Raw genomic sequence first — 27,532 nt, forward strand, 5'->3', positions numbered from 1 at the left:
CTCCACCTATCTTCAAAGGAAGCTCAGTTCTAGTGGGGCAATCCCTTGACCTTTGGGTTCCACAAGCCCTCTGCTGGGCTGGAATTTACTTCTTACCAGTCACCCATGGAGGAGCCCCTCAGTGAGGGCCCCAGGTAAGGGAAGATGCACAGAACACAGTGCTGGGCCCTGCCCACTGTGCGGTGTCAACTCCCTGAGTTGAGTTTTACAGCCTCTCCAGGTCACCTTTATTTTAGGACTCTTTTCTTCATGGCACCTTTGTACCTCCACAGGACAGTATTTATGATGAAATGGAAGAGAAGTGGTCAAAACAGAAGGCAAAATGGGAGAAGGATGAGAAGTTGGAGCGAGAAAAGGTCCTGCTACAGCAAAGTGAGTACAGAAACTCTAGCTTTTTTGATGACAAACGCATTAAAAAACTGCCATGAAGTTTGGTTGTGACTTGAGGAAGGTGGCTTACCAAGGGTGATGGGCCACTTGTTAGGTACGTGAATGGAACGTGCCCAGAGTTTCCATGAAAGCAAAATGACAACAAGGCTAGGGTCTTTGCTGAAGTTCAGACATCTTACCTAAGAGAGTCTAAGCCTGTACCTTCTGAAACTCATTTGGTCCTTGCCCATGATGGCTGAAACAAATGCTAGAATCACTGTACGGAGTACAGACTTCTTATCTAGACACAGATGAACCCAAAGTTCCAAGAGTTCTTTAATTAGAATGTGAAATGTTCACTTGCATGTGGGAAGCGGGCAGATAGGAACAACACAATCCATTATACTAAGAGCTTCTATATTCCCATGTCTTCCAGAGGGAGGCCACGCTTGGTAAATATTTTTAATATTTCCAACAATTAACACAGAGCTTGCATCATACAAAGTACTCTGTAGGTGTACCTCCCACTCCCACTGAGCTTGTTCATAAATGCAAAAAAGAAGAGAATTTGTGGAGGCTACGCCAGGCCTAGAAGACTAGTTGAGGTGGGAGTGGGAGCTCTATAGACCTATTCCACATTCTACGCCAATTGCATTCATCTAGATTTAGTTGATTTTAACAAATTACTCATTTAAATGCAGATACTCCATGGGAAAATTAATTCACATTCTGGTGGGCACTCTAGACTGCCAGAAGCTAATATGAAGACCCTGGAGTTAAGGCTGGGGAATGGGATGGGGAGCTGCTCATGTTCGGGCTTTACCTAGAATCCTGGTGCAATAGAACCCAAGTCGTATCCCAGATTCTAGCTACTCATATGACTTTCATCTCATGTTGTCAAAGTCTAAGTAAAGATGTAACTGCCAGTTCTGGAAGACCAGAATTTAGCTGCTCACCATCCAGCCCTGTCAGAGGCTTACCCTGTCTGACCAGAGACTCCCTGTCTATCCCCAGAATTCTGATACTGAAGAAATCTGTGTTTCCCTTCGCCCCTCCTTCCGCCTATTTGATATTGGGGCTCTACTGGCAGGTTTCCTTGCTCAGGAAAACAGTTGAAGCCTACCTATACTCCAGCACTAAGTACAGAATGAATTTTATTGCTGGCAAAGTCATGTTAGCCAAGAGCTTTAAAATAAGGATATCCAAGATAGCAGAGTGGTTACATCAGCAGAGGGAATGGACAAAATAATAAACAACAGATTCAAAATAAACTACACACAAAAGAACCAGAGATGTTGGTGGTAAATCCCATGTGACTAATGTGATTGAGGACAACCACCACGCTTACCTCACCCTCAAGCACCTCCAGGTGAGTGTCAGAGGCTGAACACCAGGCTGCAATGACCTTGAGTCTGACCCAGTCTGGAATTGCTTTTATCTTCAGATATTCTAGATTTCTCATTGCGCCTGCTTTTCCCGTCTTTACACATATATGTGCTTTCCTATCACTTCCACAGAAAAAGAGATGACCAAAAAATTTGAGATGGAATCAGAAGAAGAAAAGAAGAAAATAAATGAATCCTGCAGTGCTGTCTTTGAGAATTTCATTCAAGAGAAGGAGGTAACTCAGCCCAAAGCACCTTGGTGACTGAATCTGTAGTCCAGGTGGTATGCCGAGGTCCCCAGGTGTGCCTCCATAATTAGGTGATCTTTTTGTCTTTCTGGGCATAATCCTCCTCTCCTAGCTTTCTGGAAATGTATGCAAACAGACTGACAGTCTTGCTGTCCTTTAACTGGACAATCTTTCCACAGCCTAGACAGTCTTATCAGAGTTCTTAGAACAAAACTTATAATTAACTGGAAATAACAGAATGCTAAACACACAGAAACTGAAATTCCTTATTTTGCCAAAATCTGGTCTCTGAATATCCTTCTCATTCTTCACTGTAGCTGTATAGCTGTAGTACTATTACTGGGCACTAGGGTAGATAACAGGTTTAACTTTATAGGAACTTACCAAACTATTTTCCAAAGTAGTTGTACCATTTTATTCTTGCATGTTAAATATATTGGAATTCTAGTTGCTCTACATCCTCCACAGCAATTAGTATTGCCAATCTTTTAATTTTGGCCATTCCAGTGGGCATGCAGTGGTACTTCATTATGGCTTTAGTTTCCCTGATGACTAATTATGTTGGACATTTTCTCATATGTTTATTGGCTCATTTGTATATCTTCTTCCATAAAGTGCCTGCTCATTCTTTTCCCATTTGAAAAAGTAGAAGGTGCTTATATTTTTATTGTTGATATGTAGGAGTACTTTTTATATTGTGGATACATTTTTTTTGTCAGATATACATGTTATAAATATTGTCTCTCAGCCTGTGGTTTGCCTCTTCATTTTGTTAATAATATATTTCTATGTGCAAAAGTTTTAAAATTTGATGAAAGGCAATTATTATTTTTTCTTTTGTAGTTACAGATTTTTGTGTCCTCTCTTTAAAATCTTTGCCTATTCCAAGGTCATGAAGATACTTTATTTTTTAGAAGCTTTAAAATTTTAGCCTTTATGATTCTATGATCCATTTTGAATATTTGTGTATGAAGTGAGGTACAAAGGTCATGAGTCATTTTTGTCTGTGTGGATATTCAGTTGTCTCGGCACCATTCTTTAAAAACACTTTCTTTTCCCCATTGAGTTGTTTTAGTGTCTGATACAGTTTGGATTTGTGTCCCCACCCAAATCTCATGTCAAATGGTAATCCCCAATGTTGGAGGAGGGGCCTGGTGGGAGATGATTGGATCATGGGGGCAGATTCTCCCCCTTTCTGTTCTTGTGATAGTGAGTTCTTAAAAGATCAGGTTGTTTAAAAATATATACCACCTCCTGCTTCTCTCTGTTCCTCCTGTTCCAGTTGTATAAGGCATGCCTCCTTCCTCTTTTCCTTCTGCCATGATTGTAAGTTTCCTAAGGCCTTCCCAGCCATGATTGCAGAACTGTGAGCCAATTAAAACTATTTTCTTTATAAATTACCCAGTCTCTCAGGTAGTTCTTTATAGCAATGTGAAAACAGACTAATACAGTGTCTTTGTTGTTTTGGGGGAGATCGGATTCTCCATTCTGTTTAATTTTACTATTTTTCTATACTTAGTTCAACAACACATTGTCTTAACCACTGAAACCTGAAATCGGGTAGTAAAGGTTATCTAGCATTGCTATTGTTTTTCAAGATGATTTTGCCTTTCCACATTCTTTGTATTTTTACATAAATGTTAGAACTAGCTTGTCAATTTAGAATTAGCTTATCAAGGAAGCTTGCTGATATTTTGATTGGGATTTCATTGAATATAAAGATCAATCTGTGAAGAAATTAATTCTTAAGAGTATTGAATCTGTACACTGACATAAAAAAAGCTTTTGATGAAAATACAATTTCTTTTAATATTTGTCAGTGTGATAATGTCGAACATAAGTAAGATTTTCATTAACTTCAACATGTCATGTCACTAGTTTATAGTGTGTGCTTCTTTATAGCAGTGTCTAAGATTTGGTGAATATTGTATTCCTGAATCCTAGACTGGCTTTCTTAACTCCCTAGAAGATGTGCCAGAACCACAGTGCTAACCTTTTCCAAATAAAATTGTTTTTAGGAGCTCTTGAAACAACATGAAAGTGACACCTTGCAATTAGAAAAGCTGAGAAAAACCAAAGAGGTAAGCTTTTTCATCCTTTCCTGTGGACTTCGTATATTACAAATACACCAGTAAAATAACAGGCTCTCAGTATAATGGAATCAATAGTTTCCCCAAAACCAATAAGAAATGGAAGCCCTAAAGCTGAGTTTACTGGATTCAATAAGTTAAAAATAATTTTTGAAATTATCTTTATTTTGAAATAAAACCAGTGGGTCTTTTTAAAGTCTAATTTGAACAAGTATATCAGCAATATACTGTGTGATCTTCAATGCTGAATGACTTTCATTTCTAGCCAGATTCAAACCACAAATGATCTTTGAATCATAAAACACCAAGTTTTTCCCTTTGAGCTCTGAAAAGTATAAAACTGTCTCCTGTGGAACTGTCACCAAGCCTCTCCTTAAACTCGGAGTGTACCCCACACATGACAACTTCCTCAGGGATTCTATTCTGAGACAAATTAAGGCAGTCTGTAGGAGACAACTGAAGAGAAGCTGTTCAAACCCACAAGGTGATGTGTGATTCTTCCGTCACAGAGAATTTGATTTGGATCCAGAATGGACATGTTTTAGAAAACATTAGTCATTATAAAGGCATTATAAATGAATTCTATCTTAGCGCCCACACAGGGCTTCAGCATTATTGAAAGGCAAACATACTGTAGTGTCCTACAAGTTCAAGAAATGGGCTTTGGAGGCAGGTATACCCAGTGTATTATAATAACTATTTTAATGAGCTTGTCTACTAATTCTGTCATTTGTTATGTCTGGATCTGTTTGTCTTCATTGGTTTTTCTCCTCATTTATGGTCATATTTCCTTGTTTGCATACCTGGTAAATTTGGCTTGGATGTCAGCCATTATGATGTTTACCTTGCTGGGTGCTGAACATTTTCATATTCCTTTAGATATTCTTGAGCTTTGCCCTGGGATGCAGTTAAGTTGCTTGGAAACAATTTGATCTTTTCGAGCCTTGCTTTCTAAGCTTTGTTGGGCAGAATTAAAGCAGTTTGTAGTGTAGAACTAATTTCCCCCACTATTGAGGTAATACCCTCTGAGTACTCAGCACCACACCCTCTGTACGAGAAGGATTTTCTACCCTGCCCGGTGGAACCATGAACTATTACCAGCCCTGTGTTGGCCCTGGGGATTGTTCCACCTGCTCCTTGCTGGTGGTTCCTTCCCCTAACCTCAGCTCTTTCTATTTCTTCCCTCCATCACTCTACCCCAGAGGCACTCGCCTCCTTGCTGTTTCCTTACAGGCCAGGATGCTATCTTGGGGTCTTTGATATTTTCTCTTGCTGAAAAGCTCCTTCCCAGATAGCCACATAACTAACTTCCTTTCTTCCTTCTGAGTTGAATTTTTCTGGTCTTTATTCAAATGCCACCTTCTCAGAAGCCACCCTATTTAAGGGTTCAGCTCCCTGCCCCGACATTTGCTTTTCTCCAAATGGGACACCACTGGAGGTTTTTGAGGAGGAGAATATCTTTTGGGAAAATAACTGTGGCAGCAATGTGAAGAAGAATCTGAAGAGGCAAAATGATGGGAGGCAGGACCTATTAGAAGGGTCAACTCCCATTTACACCTCAATCTCTCTTCTGCTCCCATCCCAGCCATGGAAACTGTCAAAATCACAAGTAACTTCAGAGTTGCCAAATCCGAGGAATACTTCCCCTTACTTGACGTGAGCAGTATCAGGTGCAACTGATCACTCTCTCCTTGCAACATTTACCTCTCTTAGCTTTCATGGGCTTTGGTGTTTCCTTCACCTCATACTACACTACCCCACCTCACCACCAGTTTCCTCTATTATTAATATCTTGCATTGGGGTGGCACATTAGTTGCAATAGATGAGCCAAGGTTGATGGTTTGTTGTTGTTGTTTTGAGATGAGGTTTTGCCCTTGTTTCCCAGGCTGGAGTGCAATGGTGCAATTGGCTCCCGACAACCTCTGCCTCCCAGGTTCAAGCTATTCTCCTGCCTTGGCCTCCTGAGTAGCTGGTATCACAGGCATGTTCCACCATACCTGGCTAATTTTGTATTTTTAGTAGAGATGGGGTTTCTCCATGTTGATCATGCTGTCTCTGTAAACTATGGTTTACATTAGGGATCTGTCTTTGAGTTGTACATTCTATAGGTTTTGCCTAATACATTATGTCGTGTATCCACCATTATAGTGTCATACAGAATAATTTCACTGCTCTAAAAATGTGCTCTGCCCCACCTATTCATCCCTCCCTTTCCCTCCCAATCCCTGGAAACCACGAATCTTTTTTGTGTCTCTATTTTTGCCTTTTCCAGAGTGTCATATAGTTGGAATCAGTAGTAGGTATTTAATAAAGACTTGTTTAGTGAATGAATAACTGATTGCCATTGTAACCATTTGTAGGAGCTCTAGTGAGGCTGAAGAGAAGGATATAGATGGGTGAGACAGACAGGAGGTAGACTGACAGGGTGTGATTGGCCATGAGTGATGCAGGAGTAGCTCAAGTTGCTCCCTTGCATTACAGTCCAGGTGCCCTGGAGAAGAGAATAGACAGATAGACATTGGCATGATGTCCTGAAACAACTTCTTCTTATGCAGGTCATAGAGGAAGAACTGCAGATGCAAGCTTTTATCCTAGAGTCCCTTAACACAAATCTCCACTATACCCAGTTGGAACTCCAGAAAGAGGTGAGTCCCTGCTGGAGTGGGGGTGGGGGTTGAGGGAAGAAGCCAGTTCTCCGCATAGCTCTGCCATATAGCTCTGCCCTGGATGGCTCTGGGTTGGGGAAGATACTATTAAAATGTATGTCTTTCAGAAAGCTACAGTGGGAAATCTGGAGAAAACGCTTCAGACCAAGCTTGCTGAAGCTGAAGAAAAGTATAAGTACACCATACAGATCCTGACGGAAGAGAACATTCATCTGAAGTGCGGCTGCTGCTGAAACAGACATGGCTGAGTTCTCTTTAGGAGTGGGAAGGAGTCTGAGTGAGAAATGGGTTAGGAAGATAGGACAGGTGCTCCCTAATAATGTCAAGGCATGGGCGTTTTCCAGGAGGGAGGTATGTCACTCTAAGCCAGTGACACAAAGCCGAGGTGGAGTGGTGATGTGTCTAGACTTCTCCCATTCACCTGTGTCCTTGTTTCTATGCAAAACAACACAGGAAACACAACACAGGAAATGTATCTGCCAGTTTCTGAGTTTGCTCCGTTCCATGATTGAGGGTGGTTTTTAAATTCATCTCCCCTGAGAGTTTGGTAGTCTTACCATTACATGCAGCTGCTTCTGGTTCCTATGGAAATCCGCTTTGGATCAGAGGTGTACTGTTACTTAAGCTGCATCTTAAATCGTGCAAATAAATTTTGGTCAGTTTTTTAATACAGGAAAGTTATTTATTGCGTTGATTCAGTAGAAAATTCCTCATAGAGGACTTTAGTCACCTAAACACCCTACCTCGCTAAATTCAAAACCACTGCAAGGAATGAGTGAGAGACTGCCATGGTAAAGGAATGAAGGCACATTTCTCTCCCCGCCCCTCAAATATCCTATACCTTTTCTAGCTTTTGAGTTTATATTGATACATCTTTCCTTTCTTTTTATAGGCAAAAGATAATGTCTAAGAATGAAGAAATTTATGAAGGATGTTCTGGGAGATTGGCCCCTGTTACTGTTTCTAAGGATGATTCTGACACCATGGAAGATAGTAACAAGAAAGGACAAGAATCACAAACAAAAAGCTGTTCTCCAGGGTTGAAGATGGTAGGCACACCATTTCTGTAGGCCTAGGAAACTCCTGTGAGGGTTTTCTTGAGAAAATGCATATAATGAGTTTAGTACTTGGGTTGCTCTGATTCTATTTTTGCTTTCTTCTGAGTGACTGAAAATGTTTGAATTCTCATCTGAATTTCACAGCTTATCATGAACACTTCATTGAAAAATGACACTCTCTGTACCGGGAGCTGAGCTTTCTCTGAATTTTGTACTATTTTTCTTCCACCCTTACATATTTCATTAGAAAGAAACTGATTTGAAGGCCTTCTTCCTGTTGAACTTTTACTATATTTGGGGCTGTACTTTTGTCCCCTGGGGCATTTAGGTCACAGAAAAAAGATTATGTGTTGATTTTATTCTAAAGCCTTTTTCTCTCATACCCAGGCACCCTACTTCCCCTATCTCTCAATCATGTTCCCTAGCCTATGACTTAGGAAAAGTTTCTGATGATTCTTACCACCTTATCTGGACCATCACCGGAATTCAGACACCCACAGGGCAGGCAACATAAATAAGTAGAGTAGGCTAGACATAAGGAAAACAATTGCACAAGCACAGTGATCAGTGGCAACCCACAGCAGCCTCAGTAGAGGGGCTTGGGCAGGGCTGGGCACAGGGGGTAGGGAAGAGTAACCCACAGAGGGCTGTCCCATCTGAAGAAGGTGCTTCTCAGACCTTTGCCATGCAAGAGCATGAGGTCAATATTGTCAGATATTCTGATTTTTTTAAAGAACGTATTCTGGTGTTTATGTGATAACTCCCAATTTTTAAACATTGATAACCTCAATATGTGCCAATAGTGGGAGACTCAAGTAGAACATGTGTGTGGTCCAGATGTTTTCCACCTGTGAGATGCCATTGGCAAAAACCAAAACCAAACACAAAAAAATCTCTGAGGAGCAGTAAGATCAAATTATACTTTATTCTATTAAAAAACATTTTTGAAAAAAAGATTTTTAACTTTTAAAGATAACTTAATTCCTAACAATTTAAAATAATGCAAGCAGAGATATTTTCTTTTTCTTTTCCTTTTTTGTCTTTTATTTTCCAAGCAGAAATGAAAGAGCAAATGCAAATGTGTGAAAAGACCAGATCATTGTTGCAAAAAGCAAATACAGTTAGCTGAGCATGTATATATCACAAAAGCAATAAGAAGTCAAAAGCTAATTTGGGGGTAGATTATTTAAAATTTATAAAACAGTTTGAATTTTTAAAAGATTTTAATCAAATTTTGTTTTATTTAAAAAAAAAATTTTTTTTGAGATGGGATCATGTTCTATCACCCAAGCTTGAATATGGTGGTGAAAACATGGCTCACTGCAGCCTTGATCTCTAAGGCTCAAGTGATCTTCCCACCTCACCCTCCCAAAGTGCTGGAATTACAGTTTATGTGTACTTTTTAAAATTTTAGTGTTGGAGAGTTTAAGTGGAAAAAGAATTAAAGTTAATAGAATATTAACAGTGGGCTTAATGTTGATAGACAACAATTTGAACTATCAGCCCTCTATATTCATAGCTGTATTTTGTTGGCTTCTGGTATTTATTGCCACCAGCCAAAACATTCTCAAAGCCTTAGGCAAAAGAGAAAGGAGACAGTGTTATTGTTGTTAATATCCTATTAACTTTAGCTCTTAAAAAAAGTGCAAAACAATTAATAAATTATAAGAAAATCTAGAAACTCAGTAAATAAACATAGTGTTATATATCTAAATGGCACCATCAATCAGAAGAGAAAACAAGTTTTTTTCTTAGTGTGAAAGTAGGCTGCGGCATCTGCTTCCCCATGTTTTTCTTATCATCTTTGTTGCTGACTTCATAGTTCACTTCAGTCAGGATGGTGAGAATATCATCGCCTCTGAAATACATCACATAACATTGTGACTATCTGTGGGGGGAAAGCAACTGATGAACTGTTTCCTCTGCTGTGCTCAGAGATAGTTCTGTAGTTTTTTCTCTCAAAATATCAGTTATTTGATACAGTAAGTTGCTAAGCCAAGACCTACCCCAGCTTCGCAAGTAAATGAGTTATCTCAGAGCTTAATAGCTTCCTTTAGTTTATTCAGGAACTCTGTTGACCATCAGAAACCTCGGTGTCAGTATTAGAGTTGGTTTCTTTCTCTCCTGACCTGTGTGTATCTCACTCTTCTCCGTGTTACTTGGCTCCCACCATTGCTTCAGTGCCCCCCAATATTCTCTGCCTCAAACTGACATTGCATCTGTGGATTCATCTTTTATGCAATTAAACTTAAGGCACCTGAAAGTAGAATGTCTCCTGCAGCCACTCCCAACTTCTTCTCACCAGGATCTTTTAGCATTTTTGTTTGGGCAACCTCTTCTTCTACCTTGGTAGCTAGCCCCAGAAACCTTGCAGGATTCATGATCTAAGTTACAAAATCTAAGTTAGATTCATGATCTGAGTTATGGGAAATTCTCACTCTTCATATACTCAAAACACGAAATACAGGGCTAGAAGGAATGTGCTACTTATCTCCCACAATGAAAGACGAGGTTTTGAGAACGGTTTGCTATTATAGAACTTTTGACAGAGTTGGACAATGTTAAACATTGAAGTGGGTGACTGCCTTCTTGGAAGATTCCCAAAACTAGTTGAATTGGCTCAGTCGTGTTTTAGCCTAAAGACAGAGAGCTGGACTATATGACTACCGTCCTTTCCTGCTCTGTGATACCCTGATTGTCCTTTGAGGTACTGAATAAAGGAATAAAGCAACTCAGCTTGTCCATCTATAAACTAAGGATGTTAGCAATTGCCACTCTCCCCCTTTGCAACTGACCTGGGAAGTACACCTATGTGATCCACAGCTAGACATTTAGAGATGAATAGAAACGACTCCCCTTGGACAGTTCTCTGATCTGTTAATGTTATTTAAACCATAAAGCATTTTCTAATCGGCTCTGAATATGAGTAGAGAGTAGTGGTGATGGAGTAGGTGGGGGAAGGTAGTGTAACAGTGAGGAGGGCTGGGTAGGCAAAACTTACCGAGGACATCGTTCTCTCAGGCTCTGGCAAAGTGACTGGATATACCAGGTTCCCTCCGCAGGGTTTCGGTAGGAAACACAGTTATTCACAGTGGCCATCCCCAGTAGAAAGTCAGCCTCATCTGGGATATATCTCGTCTGAGGAGATGATAAGTCCATTTCTAAATAGGATTGCTCCTCTGAATCAGTCTCAACAGGTATACCTTTCTGGTAGTTATCCCCCTGACAAGCCTGAATAAAAAACACTTTTGGTTTTCCAGCAAGGGAAGGGCACTTCAAACCAGTGAACTGAGATGTCAGCTCATATATGCGGGCCTCACGTCCATCTGTGCCGTAGATGATGCCCTTGTCTCCATGGGAGAGGATACAGCAGATAAAGCAGTCCTTGTTACTGTGGTCCATGCGTTGGTAGGATTGCAAAATCTCAAAGATATTCTCTGCTGTGCAGTCATTGTAGGGCCTGATATCAAAATGAAGCTCTTTAAAGGTCTTGCTCAAAGCCTCTGAAAAGTGAAATTTGAAAAGACATGTTATACTACAGTAATTCACAGACCAGAGCTGGAGAGCACACTTTGAACCAGAAATTCAAGAGCAAAACCCTCTATATTAGCAGCTGGATTCTGTAGGCTTCTAATATTTATTGGCACCAGCTAAAAACATTCTCAAACCCAGAGGCAAATGAGAAAGGACAGAGTGTTATTGTTGGTCTGTTTTCTCTACTAAACCAGTTTACAGGATGGGTAGGCTATCATTTAGGGTTACTACTGAACTAATTTTTTAAATGACTGTATTATTTATATAATCAGAAAAAAACAATTTTTGAATAAAAGATCCAACTTATTTTATCACTAAACCTTCTCAAAGTTATATATATTTAGCAAAATAAAAGATATGAATTGAAAATAAAATAGAACTAAAAGACCTTTTACAAAAAGTTATCTCCTCTCTATCCCTCCCTATTACCTAGTTATATTCCATGAAGGCAACCACTTTCAGTTTTTAACCACTTTTTTTTTTTCACATTAACCTCCATTTTGTAATGAATTTGGGTACCCTGCTCATTACTCATTTACGAATTTTAAACTTTTGCTTTGAGTTCTTATCATGGAGAATAAGCATTTGGTGCTCCTGTGCAATTATTTACAATCTTTGGTTGAATCCATAGTAATATTTTAATTTTCTATTTTTTTAGACAAAGTCTCACTCTGTCACCCAGGCTGGAGTGTAGCGGCATAATCTCAGCTCACTGCAACCTCTACCTCCTGGGTTCAAGCAATTCTCCTGCCTCAGCCTTCTGAGTAGCTGGGACTACAGGCATACGCCACCACACCCTGCTAATTTTTGTATTTTTAGTGGAGATGGGGTTTTGCCATGTTGGCCAGGCTGGTCTTAATTCCTGGCCTCAAGTGATCTGCCCACGTTGGCCTCAAAAAGTGCTGGGATTGTAGGCACGAGCCACCACCTCCAGCCCATAGTAATATTTCTATTTTTAAGTAATATTTCTATTATTAAGACGATGTAAACATAATGTTCTTTCATCATGTTTCCTTTCTTAATAACCTTTTTGCCTTTCCTGGAATTAGTAATTGTCTTATGTTTCAATCTGCTTTGTTTCCTATATGCTTAACATTATTTTTTCTCCAAATGCTCTAATAGATCTGGTCAAAATCTTTCAACATTTTCAGGCTACTTGTCTGACTCATTTTTATTTCCTCCTGGAAAACTTCCCACCCAGAGCACTGCATCATTCTGCTGTAATACTAACTGGCTGCTCCACAGGCCAGATGAATGTCTCTTGTCCTGGAACATCTCTCTGTTGCTTCCGTAGTAGATTCCCTGTTTCCTCCATCTATGACTTCCCCTTTCTTGTTAGTTTCCTTTACAGGAGCATAACCACTAGGGCATGCAGAGTACAGTTTTCAGCCTTTGTATGAGTCTTTACTTCTATTTTCATACTTTTAAACAGTTTACCTAGACATAAGAGTTCTATTTCCAAAAGCATTTTTCCTTAGAACTCCAAAGGCCGAAGGCCTTTCTTCATAGTCTTTTAGTTTTCAGTGTTGCTAGAGAGAAGACCTTTTCATTCCTGACACTTTATGTATTTGGCTTTTTTCTCTTTCCAGAAGCTCCTAAGGTATGATATGTTTGGAAGTGATTCTTAATCCATTATACCCTTTCAATCTGGAGATTGCATCATTTAGTTCTTGGAAAGTTCAATTTCCCCCATTTTATCTGTCCTTTCTTTTTGGAACTCTTATTGTCAAAAATTGGACATCCTTGATTTAGCTTCACATTTTCTTATCTTTTGCTCCTGTTTTCATTTTTGTCCTTTTATCCTACTTTCTGAGACTTTATCTTGAATTTTCAAGGAGTCTTTCTTGTTCTGTCCCTTTTTCATGACATCTTGTTCTTATGGACTTTTACTCTCTAAGAATACTAAATACCAGTATTAAACACTAAAAAAGGTCGCTTTTTTCTCAACATTATCTTTGTTTTATTCATATTCTGTTTCATTTTTTTCTTGTTTGAACTGCCTCTCTTTTTATTTATTTATTTATTTTGAGACAGAGTCCACTGTCGCCCAGGCTAGAGCACAGTGGAATGATCTCAGCTCACTGCAACCTCCACCTCCCCAGTTCAAGTGATTCTCCTGACTCATCCTCCATAGTAGCTGGGAATACAAGCGCCTGCCACCACACCCAGCTAATTTTTGTATTTTTAGTAGAGACAGGGTTTCACCATGTTAGCCAGGCTGGTCTTGAACTCCTGACCTCAGGTGATTCATCTGCCTCAGCCCCCCAAAGTGCTGGGATTTACAGGCATGAGCCACCTCACCCAGCTGCCTCTCTTGTACTAGAGGCTTTCTTCAAATGCCTGCTGACCTTTGGTTGTCCATTCATAAATTGACTAGCCCATTAAAAAGTTGACTGAAAGCTCTGTGTTTGTGGATGTGGTTTGTTCGCTAATGGACTTCATAGCAGGATGATTGGTTGGGGACCTGATCATTTTGTTAGGAAACCTGCAGATGTGATTATCTTGCCTTTCCACTGAGTCCAGATTGGCAGGTGCACTACGAGTCATACACATGGTGGAAACTGGATCCTGGCAACGAGGAGACACAGACGCTGGTTCGAGAGTACTTTTCCTGGGAGGGGGCCTTCCAACATGTGGGCAAAGCCTTCAATCAGGACAAGTCTTCAAGTGAATGTCTCTTGCCATCACCTAACTGCCTGCACCTGCTCTTCAGGGAGATGGGGGTCATTTATCTAGAGCTTTCAGCTTCTCCAGAGGTAAATCTGTATCTGCTACCAGTGTTCTTGGAACCGAGTTGGTTTAGAGATCTGATTCCATGCCACCAATAGGTTTCCTTCAATCTCTCTGTGTTCAGTAAAATGTTTCATGGCTTCCTTTGCTGGGCCTAGTACACCCAAGTGTAGAGCCTCTCTGGTTCAATGCTATGAGAAAAACTTCCTATTCCTTATGATGGTAGAATAAGAATACATGCTGGCTCTATGATTAGGGGTTTGAATCTGAGGATTATATAGGCTTTCAAAGAATCGTCCTGTTTTCTACTCATTGCCTCACCTACACTTAGTTCCTCCAATTGCTGAATTTTTCCAGGATTCTGTGGGGTAAATAGGCTTGCCTCTTTTCTGTGTTCCCCTCTGTAATCAGTTAGGTTGTAGCTTTCGCTGTTAAGTCAACTACCTCTACTCTTTTTTTTTCAACTCCCCCAAATTGCTGTAAACCTTTAATTAGCTATTGTCTCCATTCCTGTTCGCTTGATCCTTGTTGGATTATTCCTTTTTTATTCCTTCTCCAGCATTTTGTCCCTGTCAGCACATCAGAGCTGAACATAAGCCATCAGTCAAAATACAGTCTCACCTCTATTCTCTGCCCAGCGGCTTACTTTGCCACAGCACAGAGAACCCCACCCCCTTTCTTTGTGGAACCGCCATGGCGGCTGAGACCCTGAACACGTATGCTGAAAACTGGAGGGCCTTCAAGGCCCTCGCCGCTGCTCAGCACAGCAGGGCTCAGGTCTGCAGGCGCTCCACACCACACCACTTCCACTTTGGCCAAACCAACCGCACCCCTGAATTTCTCCACAAATTTCCTGCCAGCAAGGTTCCGGCATTTGAGGGTGATAATGGATTCTGTGTGTTTGAGAGCAATGCCACTGCGTACTGTGTGAGCAATGGGGAGCTTCCGGGAGGTACTCCAGAGGCAGCAGTCCAGGTGGCGCAGTGGGTGAGCTTTGCTGATAGCGATATATTGCCCCCAGCCGGCACCTGGGTGTTCCCCACCTTGGCCACCATGCACCATAACAGGCCACTAAGACTGCAAAGGAAGAAGTGAGATGAATTCTGGGGCTGCTGGATGCTCACTTGAAGACGAGCACTTTTCTGGTAGGTGAACGAGCGACACTGGCTGACATCACAGTTGTCTGCACCCTGTTGTGGCTCTATAAGCAGGTCCTAGAGCCTTCTTTCTGCCCGGCCTTTCCCAGTACCAACTGCTGGTTCCTCACCTGCATTAACTAACCCCAGTTCAGGCTGTCCTGGGGGAAGTGAAACTGTGTGAGAAGATGTCCCAGTTTGATGCTAAAAAGTTTGCAAAGATCCAACCTAAAAAGGAAAGAGAAGGGCTCACGGGAAGAGAAGCAGAAGCCCCAGGCTGCGCAGAAGGAGGAGAAAAAGGCGGCTGCGCCAGCTCCTGAGGAGGAGATGAATGAATGTGAGCAGGCGCTGGCCGCTGAGCCTAAGGCCAAGGAATCGTTCGCTCACCTGCCCAAGAGTACCTTAGAGTTGGATGAATTTAAGTGCAATTACTCCATTGAGGACACATTCTCTGTGGCACTGCCATATTTCTGGGAGCACTTTGTGGTTTTGGTTTTTTTTTTGTTTGTTTGATATTTTTGAGATAGAGTCTTGCTCTGTTTCCCAGGCTGGAGTGCAGTGGCACGATCTCAGCTCACTGCAACCTCCGCCTCCCAGTTTCAAGCAATTCTCCTGCCTCGGCCTCCCGAGTAGCTGGGATTACAGGCACCAACCACCATACCCAGCTAATTTTTTGTATTTTTTTTTTTTTTAGTAGAGACAGGGTTTCACCATGTTAGCCAGGATGGTCTCGATCTCCTGACCTCGTGATCCACCCACCTCGGCCTCCCAAAGTGCTAGGATTACAGGCATGAGCCACTGTGCCCGGCCTTTGGGAGCACTTTGATAAGGACAGCTGGTCCCTGTGGTACTCAGAGTATCACTTCCCTGAAGAACTCACTCACAACTTCATGAGCTGCAGTCTCATCACTGGAATGTTCCAGCGACTAGACAAACAGGAAGAATGCCTTCGTCAGTGTCATCCTCTTTGGAACCAACAATGGCAGCTCCATTTCTGGAGTCTGGGTCTTCCGAGGCCAGGAGCTTGCCTTTCCGCTGAGTCCAGGTTGGCAGGTGCACTACGAGTCATACACATGGCAGAAACTGGATCCTGGCAACGAGGAGACCCAGACGCTGGTTTGAGAGTACTTTTCCTGGGAGGGGGCCTTTCAGCATGTGGGCAAAGCCTTCAATCAGGGCAAGATCTTCAAGTGAATGTCTCTTGCCATCACCTAGCTGCCTGCACCTGCCCTTCAGGGAGATGGCAGTCATTAAAGAAAACTCAACATTGGGGAAAAAAAAGACAGTCTCGGCTGAGTGTGGTGACTCATACCTGTAATGCCAGCACTTTGGAAGGCCGAGGCAGGTGGATCACCTGAGGTCATGAGTTCAACACCAGCCTGACCAACATGGTAAAACCTCATCTCTACTAAAAATACAATTAACCAGGTGTGGTGGCACATGCTTGTAATCCCAGCTACATGGGAGGCTGAGGCAGGAGAATCACTTGAACCTGGGAGCCAGAGGTTTCAGTGAGCAGAGATCGCACCATTGCACTCCAGCCTGGGCAATAGAGACTCTGTCTCAAAAAAAAAAAAAAAAAAAAAAACAAACAAACAAACACTCTAGCATTAGGAATAGAAAAAGATAACTGAAATGCAGCAGGTCGTTGTTGATTTGGAAGCACTTTGGTAAGACGAATACAGTATGTTGGTTCTGTGGAAAAATTCTGATCCTTTGGAAATGTGGGATGTTGAAAAAAATGACTCTAAAGCAAGTCTGAAGGCACTGCAGAAGGACAGAAGGGAGTATCTCAGGAGAAATGACTTCTGCAGCTGGGTCTGCTACTTTTACTTATCCAACATAAAATATAAGAACAGGAAGAGAAAAAGCAGGACACACAGACTCGAATGCCTACCAGAGACTAGTCAATCCTAAGCCAGTTATAAACTGCCAGAAATAGGATCAAATGTTATTTTAGTAGAAATGTTTTCATATTAAAAGAATACAAATCAAGGGCCTGAAATGTTTTCTTCAGTACCAGGCACAAAATGACAAATGATGTAATCAATGGACTTAATCTCTGTGGCTTTTTAAAGCCTTAGATTTGTTTAAATAAATAAATCAAATGTTAACAGGGGCCAGGTGCAGTGGCTCATACCTGTAATCCCAGCACTTTGGGAAGCCGAGGCAGGCAGATCGTTTGAGATAATGGAGTTCAAGACCAGCCTGGACAATAAGGCAAAACCCCATCTCTACTAAAAATACAAAAATTAGCCGGGTGTGGTGGTGTGTGCCTGTAGTCCCAGCTACTTGGGAGGCTGAGACAGGAGAATCACTTGCATTGGGGAGGCAGAGGCTGCAGTGAGCCGAGATGGCAACACTGCACTCCAGGCTGGGCAACAGAGTGAGACTTTGTCTCAAAAAAAAAAAAAAAAGAAAAAAAAGTTAATATGGACCATTACAGGGCCCTAATGAGTATAATCAGTCTACATTAATTTTCTAACCTTACCTCCACTCGCAAAACAAATCAATAATTGATGTTATGCCTCATGAAAACTATTTTCAAAAGTTCTTTGATCAGGCCAGGCATGGTGGCTCATGCCTGTAATCCCAGCACTTTGGGAGGCCGAGGCAGGTGGATCACCTGAGATCGGGAGTTCAAGACCAGCCTGACCAACATGGAGAAACCCTGTCTCTACTAAAAATACAAAATTAACTGGGCATGGTGGCACATGCCTGCAGTCCTAGCTACTCAGGAGGCTGAGGCAGTAGAATGGCTTGAACGCGGGAGGCATAGGTTGCAGTGAGCCAAGATCGTGCCACTGCACTCCAGCCTGGGCAACAAGAGTGAACTCCATCTCAAAAAAAAAAAAAAAAGGGTTCTTTGGTAAAATCAAAATTATAATATCTCAATGGTTGTGTTGGATGACTTTTATTTTTTGTGTTTTAGTCACTTGTTATATTCACATACAACAAATTGTTTTTCATTTAACTTGTAAGTTCTTGATCTTAGCTTAAATAGGCTGAGCAAAAGATTTGCTAGCGAGTTTAATATTTAATACTTGAAAATGCTACTTCTGTTAAGAACCCACAATTTCTGCTGCACTTAACAGCCCAACCTGTAAAATGCAGCCTCTATAAGAGCCTTGAAACCCGGGCAATTTTGTCACCTAATGCATTCCACAGAAGCACTATTCATTTAGCTGAATTAAAAACAAAGCTTAATGTTGCTTTTCATTATGTCTTTTAGTAAGATTTGATATTTTATATTTATACATACAATGCTTTTACTTAAAAAATTAATTTTTTTAAAAAAGCAGGAAACTAACAAATAAATAAAAATGTTCTTCACCTCCACAGGGAAATATGTTTAAATCCATTTTCTTGAAACATGCCCTTTTGGTATAGCTATTCTCTCCCTTTTGATTTAAAAAAAAAAAATAGGCATAAGAAAATGTTCTCTTTTCTCTTTGGGTTCTACCATACCTGCATCCAGGTGTGTTCCATTCCTATCCTTAATGCTGTGGAGTTTGGGCACTTCCTCCCGTGCTTTGCGAAAATCATAATTGTTGATGATCAGACAATATCCCCGAGGTTTTCTTTTCATTTGGTAAACTTTGTCCGAAGTCTGGAAAACAAAAACCCATTCAAGAGCTGACTCTCTGAGTCAAACCCTACAGATGAAAACAAACAACTCCCTAATAAGAAGTTAGCTTACTAATAAGCCGGCTTACTTACTAGCTTACTAGTAAGCCAGATGAAGAAGCAAGTTTGCTTTCCATTGCTCCACCCCAACTTGGGGTCATTTCCTTGAAGAACTAGTTTCTACCTATTTCCTTCACACAGGACCCCTCAGACTTCCGCCCCATAGTTGTAAAATCAGCGTCCCAATACCTGGGCCTCCTGAGCACTTTGCACATATATTAATATTGTTGTCATCATATTGTAGTATTGTGTGTTCTCATTTCTGCTTCCCATACTATAGAGAAGACTCCTTGAAGTCAATAACTTCTGTGTCAGGCACCACAGAGTATTAACTTGTGAGAGCTCAATCAGGAGTTACTGAAGGAATGAGTGTCTTTGGGCTGCCCCCACGCCATGACCTTGTGATTCTCTTGCCTGTCTACTGAACTCATCTGTGCTTCCTGGCTAACAGCTGAGGGTCTCCCATTCATGCATTGCACAGTGTGGTCCCAGGATTTTAAAGCTGATGGCTTAACCAAGCTCTCAGGACCACAGTGGCTGCTGGGGAGAGATGGGCTGCTCAGGCAGGTCCTGGCTACACTGTAGGTTATAATGTCCAAACTGTAGTACCTGACAGTACCTGCCAGGGATGGCCCTGTGTCCTACTCATTCTCCTAGGGCTGTTTCAGTGCTGAGATACTCAGCATTTAGTTGGAGGTCTGCATAGCCCTCTGAGGTAGAGAAAAGGGCTCCAGGCTAGGAAGCCCAATGCCTGGTTCTACTTCACTTTATGACTTTGGGCAAGTAACCTGATATCTTAGTATGTTAACTCTAAGATATTAAATATTTGATTAAGTTTGCACCAAGTATGTTAAGTATTTATTATTTGCTATTAAGTGTGCTAAGTAGTTATTAAGCATATTAAGTGTATTTACTGAGATAATAAGACACTAAGATTTGGCCAGGCATGGTGGCTAGCACCTATAATCCCAGACTTTGGGAGGCCAAGGCAGGAGGATGGCTTGAGGCCAGGAGTTCAAGACCTGGCTTGGCAACGTAGCAAGACCCCTGTCTCAATAAAACATTAAAAAATAAAAAAGATACTAAGACATTAAGACAGTGTTTTTAGCTGTTCAGTGGAGACAATGCTTGTAGTATGCGATACTGCTTAGAATGTACCACATTACTTGGATTAATCCTTGACTTTCAGATGAAAGAGGTCTGGTAATTTTCTCAGGAGCCCACACTAGTGAATAATCTCTCTCAAGCCTAATTCAGATATTCAGGATTTCCTCTTCTTTCTGCCAGGGGGAGGAGTAAATGGGCTAATAAGTCAGGGTGTGTTTGGTAGATGTGTTGGTTACATAAAGAGAAGTTATGCCTGAAAAGGGCATGTTTCTGCTGATTCACTGAGATGAAAACATAGAGATGGCTAGATTATGAGAGTTTGCTGCTTACACCTAATCACAAAGGAGAAGCATTTTTGAAATGTTAACTAAATGAAAAGGCTTTGCTTTTTCCAGTCCTGCTAGACTCTTTCTACAAACCCCTCCCTCATCCAGGCTGGCATAGCTGCTAGAAGATTTGGTAGGAAGGAGCCTTCCCACCCCCTCAAACCTCCAACTATGCCAGTATCTTCATCTTGTGTCTTATAATAAAATTCAAATGCATAGAAAACTGAAGGGGTCACATTATAAAAATTATGTCATATTTTTAACTTATTTTTTGTGAATTTTTTCTACAGTTCTCAAAATTTTCAATAAGCTTCTGCCCCTTATTGGTTTATCTGGCAGCTTAAAAAAAAAAAAAAAGAGCTAACAAATTCGATAACTAGAATCTGTAATACAAAAAGAAAAAGGATTTGGAGGTTTCCATTTACCTGTGATTCACTATCCTGTTCTCTTGGAGAGTCCGAGATTGCCATTACCCCAAACAACTCCTCTCCTGCAAACAACAAAGAGACACATTTAGAATGAGACATTGAGAATGAAATATGTAGCACCTAGGACAACATAAAGTCTTTTTTTTTTTTTTTTTGGGGGGGGGTTTTTTTTTTTTTTTTTTTTTTTTTTTTATACAGAATATTGCTCTGTCGCCAAGCTGGAATGCAGTGGAGAAGTCTCGGCTCACTGCAACCTCTGCCTCCCGAGTTCAAGCAGTTCTCCTGCCTCAGTCTCAAGTAGCTGGGACTACAGGCACACACCACCATACCCGGCTATTTTTTGTATTTTTAGTAGAGATGGCGTTTCACCATGTTGGCCAGGATGCTCTCCATCTCTTGACCTCGTGATCCACCCACCTCAGCCTCCCAAAGTGCTAGGATTACAGGTGTGAGCCTAGTCAACATAAGGTCTTTTTTAAGATGAAAAATCAAGCCAGGCACAGTGGCTCACACCTGTAATCCCAGCACCTTGGGAGGCCAAGGCAGGCAGATCACTTGAGCTCAGGAGTTCAAGACCAGCCTGGGCAACATAGCGAAACCCCATCTCTACAAGAAATACAAAAATTAGCCGGGCATGGTGGCATGTGCCTGTGGTCCCAGCTACTCAGGGGGTTGAGGCCAGAGGATCGTTTGAGTCAGGGAGGTCGAGGCTGTGGTGAGCCAAGATTACACCACTGCACTCCAGCCTGGAGGACAGAATGAGACACTGACTCAAAAAAAAAAAAATTGATTAATCAAAATTTTGAAGATCATTTAACCAAGGAACTTATGAAAAATAATTTAAATCCAGCTACTCAGTGCATAACACAAGCAGCACATGTCAAGGACAAACACACACACACACACACACACACATACACACAGTGAGAGAGAAAATGATGTTAAATTACTTATTATTGACTAACTCTGCACCTGTTTCAAACTTGCCAGCCTGGGCTGCAGAGTCTGTGCCTTGTGACAACTTTTCACATTATTCAATATATAGAGAAGGACTACAAGTCACCACTGAATTGTTATCCTGGTATTAGGAGAGTAGGCATGGCTAGGCATGGTGGCTCATGCCTGTAATCCCAGCACTTTGGGAGGCCGAGGCAGGCAGATCACCTGAGGTCAGGAGTTCAAGACCAGCCTGGCCAACATGATGAAACCCCATCTCCACTAAAAATACCAAATTAGCTGGGCGTGGTGGTGCATGCCTGTAATCCCAGCTACTCAGGAGGCTGAGGCAGGACAATCGCTTGAACCTGGGAGGTGGAGGTTGCCATGAGCCAAGATCGCACCACTAAACTCCAGCCAGGACGACAGAGCAAGACTCCGTCTCAAAAAAAAAAAAAGAGAGAGCGAGCAGTGCATGTGGCAGATGTGGTAGAAGGTTTTGGGGAGGATACACGCAGGTACCAGAGAGTAAATTAACTAAATAAATCTTGAAAATGTATCTCCAAGCATTACCATTTGAAGATTCATCTGAACTTCTTTCAAGGCTCATTCTTCTCTCTGAATTAAAAGAGAAACCACCAACAGTACTTGATTAGAAACAACTGTGACATGGAGGGATTTGTCAGTTTCAATTTTACAGTAGGTTTTGCCGATTCCCGGCTGTCAGGCTGTTTCTACCTTTGCTGAGGTATTCTTCATACTCGTTGATTATCTTCAGCAGGCTCTTGTTGATTTGGTCACAGACTCTTTTCAGGACATCCAACTTTTCTTCTCCCAGGATGACCCTCTTCTCCATCTCTATGAAAATATCCAGCAGGTTCTAGGAGGAGAAGAAATAAAGTTGGGAGTCTGGATTGAGCCCTATTGGTTTTTAGATTAGATTCTTTTTTAACTTCCACTTTCTCCAACCAAGGACCTGCCCTTTCTTCCCAAGCAGACCTCCTGACAGTTTCTGCTGGCCTCTCATAGCCAGCAGGCTACTAGGTAAGCAATCCCATGTTTTCTGGCCCAGAAAGACAGAAGTAAGAGGATAAAGGAGAAGCCATGTCAGATGTCACCCAGTCCCCAGGCCCTGAGCTCAAATCTCCTATGAATGCATTACCTGAGGACTGTGAAACAGCCCTAGACAGCAATCCAGTCACCATGGTGACAGCCTTGGGGTGGCCTCACCCCCAACATTGCCTCTCCAGACCTGAGTACACACAGACACATAGATACAGATATCACATGAACATACACATACACACACAGATGTACACAACACACACAGACAATATTCAGTGATACACACAGAGGCATAAATGCAAATACACACTATGCAACATGCACACAGACACATATACCACACAGAGAACACACAGAGATACACCATTTATACAGAGACACACAAAGATATGCCATGCACAAATATGGACACACTCTATACACAGAGAAAGGCACACACAGACACAGAGATACGCACACAGCACACAGACATACACAACACACACAGAGACACAACACACAGACACACTGTACACACAGAGTTCCAGGTCCCAGGTTATTTTGGGGACTGCAGAAGTGGGGAAATGTCTCAGATCACCACTGTCTTTTCCGCCTCTGCTGAGTCTCATTCTGGACTGCCCCTGCATAACCAGCCTCCTCTCCCGGCTCCTGACTCGGCCTTGCTACCAGTAATTAACATGAGCAGTACTTGAGGATAAAGGAAGCACATTTGTAACACTCGTGCTGACAGCTTTCTTCTTCTAGTTAAAAAGTGAGAATCCAGGTTGCTTTTACCAAAACAGCCCCTCTCTTTGGTCTCAGAAATGTCCCTGGCTAACCAAGTCTCAGGACTAAATCTCAGTAAGATACCAGATCTTACCATGTCATCATCCAGTTTGCATTTGGAGATCTCCTTTTTCAAAAGAAACTTAAAAGACCTCAATTCTGATCTGCTCACATCTTCTGAAATCTGATAGAGCATGACCCTGTGGTGGGAAATGGAGACACTTTAGAAACCTTTTCCTAAATAATTTCCCATTTGATATATGAAGTCCAAGTGGGCTTGATTCCAAAGGCCTCCTTTCAAAATAAAGCCAGTTAATGGCATGATTTACGAGTTGAGTCCTTGGAAAGAAGCAGGTATAGTGACACAGAAGTCTACGACTCCTCCCCAATTATCCCTCCCTTAACAATTTAAAATTCTATCAACTTTTCTTTCAGTTTATTTTAGTTAAATAAATCTTGTTTTCCTTTATTTTTTTTCTATGAAATCAAGATTTTGTTGCAATGGCAAAAAGTTTTGCCTGTTGGAAATTATGCTTTTCAAAAGACACATTGGCTTGTGACATCCCTAATTAGAATTGGTCAGTGTTCTCCCAGTCATTACCTTCAGTAAGAAGGCCAAGCATTTGGTTCTGGAATACAAAGTCTCTGAATACATCTTTATCACAGACCAGACCGCAAACACTAAAGGACCTGAAGCCCCAAACACACCCAGCTTGCCCTGCCCTCACCCCTTTCTGCTGTGCCGCCACACCCCATCCCCTTGTCTATCCGCAGACACCCATCTGTGAACAACAGCTCAAGCATTGCCTGAGCATCCTCAAGGCTGCATTCATTCCACTATGACTTAGTATCCCCAGAAGGATAACACATATAATTGTCTTTTGGCCTGGTGCAGTGGTTCACACCTATACTTCCAGCACATTAGGAGGCCAAGGCAAGAGGAAGATCGCTTGAGCCCAGGGGTTTGAGACCAGCCTGGGCAACATAGCAAGTCTCCATCTCTACCAAAAATATTTAAAAATTAGCCGGGTGTGATGGCATGCACCCGTGGTCCTAGCTGCTCCTGAGGATGAGGTGGGAGGATCACTTGAGCCCAGGAGGTTGAGGCTGCAGTGAGCTGTGATCATGCCACCGCACTAAAAATAAAATAAAAACAAAAAATAATTGTCTGTTTAGAAACTGTCCAAGTCCCTAATGGCCAGGTCCGTGCCCTTTTTGTTTTCATAAACCCAGAGGGTTGTGAGGTGCAATGTTTGAGTACAGGGGACCCAGGCTATTGGTGTTGGAGCCTTGGTTCTACCATCTTTGAGCAGCATTAACTTTAGACATGCTACATATTGTTCCTGATCCATAGACTGAGGATAATTATCTGTAACCACATCATAGGAAGGCATTGAGGATTACACAAATAAGTTTACGTAAGTACTGGAACCAATCTTTGACAACACACTAAGTGTTCAATGAGTGATATTGAACTCATTACTGTTTCCTAATCTATGCCTATCACATATATTTAGTCTGGCACATTTAGGCTCTTGGAATATGCTTGTTGAGTAAGTGAACACAGGGACATTTTAGAAGTCAGCAAACCTTTCAATATTATGGTGTAAAGGAAAACAATTGTAATACAGAACATGTTGACTTTAAAATTTAATTAGAAAGTAAAATTCTGAAAATAAAAATGGGGTAGAGCCAGGTGCAGTGGCTCATGCCTATAATCCCAGCACTTTGGGAGGCTGAAGTGGGCGGATCACCTGAGGTCAGGAGTTCGAGACCAGCCTGACCAACATGGCAAAACCCCATCTCTACTAAATATACAGAAATTAGCTGGGTGCGCTGGTGGGCACCTGTAATCCTAACTACTCGGGAGGCTGAGGCAAGAGAATCACTTGAGCCCGGGAGGTGGAAGTTGCAGTGAGCCGAGATCATGTCATTGCATTCCAGCCTGGGCAACAGAGCGAGTCTCTGTCTCAAAAAAAAAAAATAAAAAGACTTCGCAATTCTAGTAAACCAAAGCCATCTAGCATACTGGTTGAATAGTATCCTCCCCTCTTCCCTAAAATTCATGTCTACCTGGAATATGAGAATGTGACCTTATTTGGACAAAGGATATTTGCAGATAAAATCTGATCAAGATGAGGTCATGCTGGCCAGGTGCAGTAGCTCCCACCTGTAATCCAAGAACTTGGGAGGCCGAGGTGGGTAGATCCCATGAGCCCAGGAGTTCAAGACCAACCAGGACAACATTTCAAAACCCCATCTCTATAAAAAATATAAAAATTAGCCAGACATCGTGGCGGATGCTTGTAGTTCCAGCTACTTGGGAGGCTGAGGTGGGAGGACTGGTTGAACCTGGGAGGCAGAGGTTACAGTGAGCCGAGATCGCACCACTGCACTCCAGCTTAGGCAACGTACTGAGACACTGTCACACGCACACACGCACAAAAAGATGAGGCCATACTGGATTAGGGTGGACCCTAATTCCTAATCCAGCGACTGTGTCCTCATAAGAGGGAGATTTAGACACAGAGAAGGGAACATAGGCAGAGACTGCTGTGCTGCATCTACAAGACAAGCAGCACCAAGGACTGCTGCACCCACCCGAAGCAGGGAAAAGCAAGAAACAGATTCTTCCTCAGAGCCTCTAAAAGAGAACCAACGCTGTTGACATCTTGATTTCTGACTTTAGGTCTCCAGAACTATGAGAACAAATTTTTTAAACTGTTTTAAACCTGCTAGCTTGTGTTACTTCATTACAGCAGCCCTAGGAAACTTATACACCTTATAATGAGCCACTGCCCAGAATATCTCTTTCACCATTTAAAATCAAAATAGTCAAGCCTCGGCCAGGCATGGTGGCTCACACCTGTAATCACAGAACTTTGGTAGGTCAAGGCAGGTGGATAACTTGAGGTCAAGAGTTCGAGACCAGCCTGGACAACATGGCGAAACGCTGTCTCTACTAAAAATACAAAAATTAGCCAGGCAGGGTGGCACACACCTATAATCCCAGCTACTTGGGAGGCTGAGGCAGGAGAATCGCTTGAAACCAGGGGTAGAGGTTGCAGTGAGCCGAGATCACACAACTGCACTCCAGCGTGGGCAACACAGTGAGACTCTGTCTCAAAAGCAAAACAAAACATAAAATAGTCAAATCTCAAAACGAAACATAGTCTCTGAGAATAGAAAGACAAGGGTGTTCATGGGCTGGGCCATCAGAGGGCAGAGGCTGTCAGCCCTGGCTGCGAGCCCTTTCCGCCTCACATGCCACAGTTAGCAACAAGCAAGCAGAGACAATGAAATGGGTCCAGAGCAAAGGCTTAAGTAGAAGTCTCCTGAAAGCAAAGCTGAAATTGCTTTAAGGAGTGTCTGATAACAGGAGATGTTGAAAGGGAGAAGGTGACAATGTGTTTCTGTTTTTCAAGTCTTGTCCCAGCATCATGAAGTTGTACTTGAATGGGGTTTCTCTCTCCCACCTTTGGTTACCCACTCTCCCTAGGGTGGGGAGAAGCTAAGTTTTACAGATGACCCAAAGTGCCACTATCTTCCTGTAGAAGTTTAGAATTGTCATACAGCTGGGCTCACAGGAGCTAGGCAGCCTCTGTGAGGACTACCTAGCTGTATGTGCCCGGCCAACTGCATACAACTCTGTAAAGAACTTTGTCATTTGAGTCTTTAGGTGTGGCAAAAAAAAAAACCCTTAAATCTTGTTGAAAATTTCCATAGCCATCCACAAGCAAGTGGGAGGGGGATTTCAGGGTGGGAAGCCATGATGTTGGACTCTGGATGGGCAAAGTAAGCACACAATCCGGATATCAGCAAAGCAGAGGCACCAAGATAAGAGAGGAAGAACAAAATGAGAACACTTAGAAAAGCTTTATTATAACTTCAGCATGCCTCTAAGTAATGTTTCAGTTTGAAAAATAAATTTTTATTTTATGGTCTTAGCGTTTTTATGGAATTATACATACGGCCCCTAAATATCTTAATCTGGCTTCACT

The 27,532-nt window shown here is 42.0% G+C and overlaps 2 protein-coding genes and 1 pseudogene across 8 annotated transcripts in view; 2 read left to right on the forward strand and 1 right to left on the reverse strand.

Moving 5' to 3' along the window:
- The window catches only part of FLACC1 (flagellum associated containing coiled-coil domains 1), a 45,035-nt gene extending 36,947 nt beyond the window's left edge, over positions 1-8,088 (forward strand). For both annotated transcript variants that reach the window (XM_032278671.1, XM_032278670.1), the window contains exons 10-15: positions 273-372; positions 1,887-1,990; positions 4,021-4,083; positions 6,649-6,738; positions 6,867-6,976; positions 7,652-8,088. In XM_032278671.1, coding sequence (XP_032134562.1) covers positions 273-372; positions 1,887-1,990; positions 4,021-4,083; positions 6,649-6,738; positions 6,867-6,976; positions 7,652-7,829 — 645 coding nt within the window. In that variant the 3' untranslated portion in view covers positions 7,830-8,088. The remainder of the gene's footprint in view (positions 1-272; positions 373-1,886; positions 1,991-4,020; positions 4,084-6,648; positions 6,739-6,866; positions 6,977-7,651) is intronic.
- The window catches only part of CASP8 (caspase 8), a 115,016-nt gene that overhangs the window by 48,667 nt on the left and 38,817 nt on the right, over positions 1-27,532 (reverse strand). For 3 of the 5 annotated variants that reach the window (XM_032278668.1, XM_032278664.1, XM_032278667.1), the window contains 6 exons: positions 23,626-23,731; positions 22,440-22,581; positions 22,275-22,319; positions 20,763-20,827; positions 18,686-18,827; positions 10,819-11,320 (listed from right to left, as the gene is read on the reverse strand). In XM_032278668.1, coding sequence (XP_032134559.1) covers positions 10,819-11,320; positions 18,686-18,827; positions 20,763-20,827; positions 22,275-22,319; positions 22,440-22,581; positions 23,626-23,731 — 1,002 coding nt within the window. Of the gene's footprint in view, positions 1-9,066; positions 9,706-10,818; positions 11,321-18,685; positions 18,828-20,762; positions 20,828-22,274; positions 22,320-22,439; positions 22,582-23,625; positions 23,732-27,532 lie in introns of those variants that run through there. The other 2 variants (XM_032278665.1, XM_032278669.1) reach the window with 2 other exon arrangements.
- Positions 13,593-16,603, forward strand: LOC116551950 (annotated as a pseudogene). The gene is made up of 2 exons (XR_004269136.1): positions 13,593-15,700; positions 16,036-16,603. The product of XR_004269136.1 is annotated as an elongation factor 1-gamma-like (transcript).

This window comes from Sapajus apella, unplaced genomic scaffold (assembly GCF_009761245.1).
Source record: "Sapajus apella isolate SASKATOON/1434 unplaced genomic scaffold, GSC_monkey_1.0 scaffold10, whole genome shotgun sequence".
Lineage (NCBI taxonomy): Eukaryota > Metazoa > Chordata > Mammalia > Primates > Cebidae > Sapajus > Sapajus apella.